The 6,000-nt window shown below is 34.9% G+C and overlaps 1 protein-coding gene across 2 annotated transcripts in view; it reads right to left on the bottom strand.

Moving 5' to 3' along the window:
* The window catches only part of LOC113106005 (pre-mRNA 3'-end-processing factor FIP1-like), an 8,942-nt gene extending 4,757 nt beyond the window's left edge, over positions 1–4,185 (bottom strand). For both annotated transcript variants that reach the window (XM_026267491.1, XM_026267502.1), the window contains exons 1-9: positions 3,893–4,185; positions 3,466–3,532; positions 2,773–2,857; positions 2,446–2,552; positions 1,433–1,497; positions 1,220–1,327; positions 1,010–1,140; positions 589–704; positions 373–426 (exon numbers count right to left, since the gene is read on the bottom strand). In XM_026267491.1, coding sequence (XP_026123276.1) covers positions 373–426; positions 589–704; positions 1,010–1,140; positions 1,220–1,327; positions 1,433–1,497; positions 2,446–2,552; positions 2,773–2,857; positions 3,466–3,532; positions 3,893–3,971 — 812 coding nt within the window. In that variant the 5' untranslated portion in view covers positions 3,972–4,185. The remainder of the gene's footprint in view (positions 1–372; positions 427–588; positions 705–1,009; positions 1,141–1,219; positions 1,328–1,432; positions 1,498–2,445; positions 2,553–2,772; positions 2,858–3,465; positions 3,533–3,892) is intronic.
* Positions 4,186–6,000: the final 1,815 nt, after the last annotated feature.

The following is a 6,000-nucleotide window of genomic DNA, read 5'->3' as shown; positions in this document are numbered from 1 at the left end:
AAATCAATCAAATCATAAATCAGATAAAATAATTGCTAAACAAAATGACTATACAGTGATATAAAATACTGGTCAAGTCACCTACCCCTACCAGAATGTCATGCCCAAACACACACATAAAAACCCAATATGAAACACTTTTCTAATGACTATACAGTTCTGCAAAGAAAAACGGTCCAGATTGCTCAGTCCACTTCCATAGCAGCAGATTTTGGCATTTTTTCATAGTTTTTTGTAGATTAAAACATCACCAACAAAAATGAACAGTGGTACCAATAAAAGAAAGTCAATAAATGAAGCCAATTTAATTTCATATTTAAAAGTCTACTCAACCTTGTAAAACAAATCATGCCCATGTTACCTCCCACTTACGTATAATAGGACATTTCTTGAGCGGCAGGCCCTGCCCAATGTGGAGGGGATATCCTATGAGGGCATGAGTTAGGGGAGAGCAAAAATGAGTTATTGAGTACATGACAGATGCGGGACAAACACTGTACATGCATTTCCAAAACATGAAGATTCTGAAACTGGAGTGTGGTAACTGAAATAAATGAACCCCAGTGGATTATGAGAGAACGTGTTTACCTCGCTGGGTTGAGACCTGCTTTATACAGGTTAGATGGAGAGGAAAAGTCTGCTTTAGCTGCATGAGCTGCAACTGTGATCTCCTTTTCACTGTTCCCTGTGCGACCCTGCTGAACCTGAAAGAAAGAAGGAGAGAAAGAGGCGGAAAGGGTAAAAGGTTAAAAATGTCAACATTCACATGTTACTAACATGTGACACTGAAGACTGGAGTAATGGCTATTTAAAATTCTACTTTTTCAACAACTTGTTCAACATTTTAAATTGTTAAACTATAAAAGTTATGAAATGATCTGAGAGAAATTCATGCAAAATAATTGTTTCCAAAACATTACCTATCAAAGGAGCCAGAATAGTGGAATCATATGAAGAATTGTTCAATTCTTTACAATTTCCATCTGTAGTAACAGCTTATTATGCTTACTGAGATCTTGCTGGTGGTGGCTCCAATGTTGTGAATGTCGAGGCCCATGCGTAACCTCTTCTGCTTTTCACAGTACGCTTTCCACGTGTCCTCATTAAAACCATAGTTAAAATAGTCCGACAAGTCCGCACCTGTAAACACACACATATGCTAAATAATATGCAGATGCCACAAACGAGCCATCACGCCGGTTCCTGAATGAATACACACCAGGCTTCCTCCATGGTTTCTCCTCAAAGGATTCCATGTCCACTTCCAGGACTGGAACTCCATTGATGCTGCCTGGAGCGTCGAGGTCTATGCCTTTCACTTTACTACCTACCGAATACACACTTAAATTATGTCAGGAACTGATACGTTGCTTCGTATGAAAATGCATCTGTAAGTGAACTGACGTATTTTGTGAGACAGTGCAACACTCACCTGCTCCATAAGCTCTGCTGCCAGCTGACTTTATGTTCAGATTCACAGGAGTTCCCCCATATGCCCTGCACAATAAAACATCACAAATATACCAGTTCTACAATCCATTTCAGTTATAGAGTATTAAAATAACAACAAAGTAATAAAAAAATTTAAAAAACACGAAATAAGGCCCCATCCAAATCACGATTAGTGCAATAATTAATTACACTTGGACGATACCATAATTCCAGTACTGCCATTGATATTTAGAGCATAAAAGGGATAAAAATAAAACTTCTGTCATCATTCACTTACCCTTATCTGGTTACAAACCCATAAAGCTTTGGTTAATTTTCAAAAATTGAATTAATATATTTAATTTTAATGAAACCTTCTAGGTTCAAAAGCTCCAAAAGAAGATCCATAAAGGTCATGCAGGCATCATAAAATGAATCCATATGCATAGAGCATTTTAATCTTGTGAAGAGATATGATTACTTTATGATGTGTTTGAATCCATGCCTTTGTTTACATATAAACATTGATCGACATGCAAACATAAAGCATATCACATAGTAATAGGACACTTAAATGCACAAGCTTCCATGTTTACCATAAGTGATTTGCTCCATGTGTGTTTGTAAGTAAATAAAAGTCTAGATTAAATTGGTTCCTGATTACTTGTACTTGTAATGGAGGCACAGAAACATCTCCGGTTTCGTTAAAAATATCTTATTTTGTCTTTCGAAGATTACCCAAAGTTTTATAGATTTGAAACAAAATAGGAGTGAGTAAATGATGACTGCATTTTCATTTTTGGGTGAACCATCTCTTTAAAAGTACATGATCCAAGTGAGTTAAATCAGAACGATCGGCTGTTTGTTTTTGTTGTTTTTTTGTCCATCATCTGATGTCAACATGTAAAGTCCACTTCTACCAGCTTGAGCTGCGGGCAGTGTCAGATCATCTATCAAACACCCAGTGTGAACCTTGCAGTCTCCAGGATGGGAGCACAGTCACTGGACCCTTACGTGTACTGTGGTGCTCCTGTTTTGATATCGCCGATGGTGACACGGACATCATCATCGTCATCATCGCTGTCGCTCTCACTGTCTTCATCTTCTCCAGGTGCTTCCTCCTAAGACAAACAAAAAGAGTATCTTTAATTAATCAACATACGTGTTCCAGATGGGCATTTTACATGAATCTGCAGCTTTCGGCATGCAAAACAGACAAACATTGCAGTGTAATGTACAGGTGTAATATTGATATTTACATTAAGCAAAGCAGCAATCAAAGCTGACCGTACATCAACTCCATCCAAACTGAATGGGGCTGCTACAGTGGTTGTTTGTTACCTGACTGGCCACACCATTTCCAGTAGTGGTGGTGATGTCAGCGGTCGGGGTGACCTCCTCAGAAACAGGAGGAGTAGAGGTCACACTGCAGATACAGACGGATCAGCATAAGAATGATGCAGATGAACTCCTTAGTCAACTTAAAGAAGCAAACCTTAGCATTGGCTGGTTTAACGCACATGCTATACAAATACTATATAATGTTATTTAAACAAATGTGATTTTGCAATCTAATAGTCTATGTCATAAAACCAACTACAAAATATTATTCAGTGAAAGCATTAGGAAGCAACATAGCAGTGTGTATGATCATTTGGTAATCTTTTATTTCGGAAGTTTTAATCAATGATTCACATCAAATGTTTGGAAAAAATTTGATCAATATGTTTAATATTTATAAACATTTTTTATTTATTTAAATAAACAGGTAAAAATACAATTTGATTAAAATAAGTAAACCAGTGAATAAATACTAAATATATCTGCGGTACAGTATGATAACTAATAGAAAAAATACAAACGAAGCATCTTCAAAATAATATTTTAACATACTATAAATGCTAGTCTAATAGTGGTCTTTATACAAGAAACTATATAGATGGCTTTTAAATTTTAAGAGTCAGCTCCGTAGTGTAAAAACTTGATAACAGTCTCCTTGTCTACAACACTAACAGTAAAAACTTCACTTCTCACCTGATGGCGGCTGTCAGTTTGGCCTCTTCTTCTTCTTCTTCTTCAGTTTCTTTACTTTCACCTTCATCTGTAACAAATACATTATGCATTGGTGACAAACTGATTATGAGCTGAATTTTTTAAAAGGGGCTGCTCGCAAAATACTGCTGATGACAAATATTATTATTTTACACGTGCCTTACAGAACCAAGAATAGATTTTTAAAGTGCTCTTGAAAAGAATCCGAAATACATTCCACAACAGGGTCTGTTTGAGATTTGATTTAATTATCTTTTAATTACTCAAATTATGTATTAAGGATTAATATTTCTTAAATCACGGACATTTAAAAATTTAACTTTAGCGAAGTACTGTAGATTAATAAGCGCATTTCTCCTGAGCTGTTAAGTGTTCATAGATTTGGAGAATAGATTTGGCGCTGACTGACCCCCGTACAGCCATTCCTCCTCCTCGTCTCCTGCACTCGCTTCAGCGGCGGTGGTTTTATCCGCCTCCTCCGCAGACATCTTCTCTGGGCTCTACAATGCGCTCCAAGAAGCCAAAGACACGGTCAGATTAAAACCCACCGAATCCCGAAAGAGCGGACGGATATTTCAGTGGGAAAAAACACAAACGCACATACGAATAATATAGAAAACAAACTTCTTGAATAATGTTTACGGAGCAATCCACACTTCCTACAACCTCTGTGTGATGCTCTGGCAGACTTGAGGACATCAGTTCCGGTTCATGGGTATACAAATGAAAAGTCTTTCACTTGTCCGACATGTGATTAGAAAATAATAATAATAATTGTTGTTGTTGTTGTTGTTGTTTTCTTCTGATGCTCAAATGCCTGGGATTAAAACCGAATATTGGAAATGTGTGCAGAACTGGAATCTGGAAAAAGGGTGATTGTTTTAATCAATAATAATAATAATAATAATAATAATAATAATAATAATAATAATAATAATATATGATTATTATTATTATTATTATTATTATTATAAATGTATTGTTGTGTCCAGACGTTAACTGATAAAATAAATGAATAATTATGTATGAATAATTGATTTTAATAAGATTTTGTCTGGCACTTTGGTCCAAGTAGCCTACAAAGTTATTGAATAAAAGTCATTACATATGCATATATCTCCCATAAACACATGCTAAATGTACACGATTCCTAAAATAACATTTTCAGATCAGAATGCATTTTCAGCAATAGTTTTATTTCAACAAATTCCTTGTACAATTAAGGTCATGTGTATGTGTGTTTTCAATAAACAACAATGAAATATGCACATTTCTCTCTCTCTCTCTCTCTCTCTCTCTCTCTCTCTCTCTCTCACACACACACACACACACACACACACACACACACACACATTTAACTAGTCTTCTTTTACACACTCTCTTGCCTTGAAATGAGCATTTAAGTATAAATATAAAAATAAACAAATAAAAAAAAATTTTACACACTGATGACTCCTAGGCTAATTTTAATGATTGCAAATAAAGTCTATTTTAATTTAACTATAATTAATCAATGTTATTTGTGTTCGCAAATTATATATATATATATATATATATATATATATATATATATATATATATATATATATATATACACACACATATTAAACATAAACAATGCACACTTGATTAATTCCTGTGTTGTTTGTTTCGTCTCACAGTGACTGAGCAGAGAGAGCTCCTAACACAAAGTGTGCACATTAACCTCTTTGACCAGTTACAGGAAACTCTGTGTGCAGGCTAGCATTACTGTGAGTGTTTGATGACCAATCACACAGACAGAAAGATACTCTTTCTTCTTCATTAAGTAAGCATATGCAATGGCCTCAAGAAGTATTTGAATGTTTAGGCCACACTTGCTTATAAAATCTAGCAAATAATGCTAGAGTTTTTCTCAGAACTAACTGCTTTTCTTAGCCATTTAAAACATTATATTAACAAGTTTGTCCCAGGAGGATTTATAGTGATATATAAAGTCAGTTCTCCTAAAGTTCACACAGGTGTCCTAGCAGAGAAACCGCAGGTTTAGCTCATCATCAGATTAACTAAGAACATGATCCACTAATGTTTGATAACCAGAAAGTGTCCAAATAGTTTTATCTTAATTAGTAAATCTGTTGTTTCATTATATAAATATATAAAAATTATTTGTGCAAAATATTTTACTTTGTAAAATTGTGGTTGTGCCATCTTTCTTTCTAATATTATTTATTATATCCTGGCTGGAATTTCTAACTTGCCTAAAATGATTGTTTTTAGGCTTTGTCTTTATATTGCTTTCATAATTTCTGAATGTATATGTATGTACATTATAGGCAGTTTAGATATCCTGCTCAGGACATGTCTGGGACGTATGCTCACCCTATCTTTTGCAATGACATTTATAGATTTCAAGTGCGACTTAAGTGTCCAATTATTTGGGACCTCTGTGAATATGGGATTTTATCATGATTTTAAATGTTACACCTACTAGCACACTTTCCCATCAGACTCCCCTAGCACAGAAAGAAATTAAGA

Source organism: Carassius auratus, chromosome 1 (genome assembly GCF_003368295.1).
Source record: "Carassius auratus strain Wakin chromosome 1, ASM336829v1, whole genome shotgun sequence".
Taxonomy (NCBI): Eukaryota; Metazoa; Chordata; class Actinopteri; order Cypriniformes; family Cyprinidae; genus Carassius; species Carassius auratus.
The sequence above is the reverse complement of the archived record's forward strand: the minus strand, read 5'-3'. Positions and strand labels throughout refer to the sequence as shown.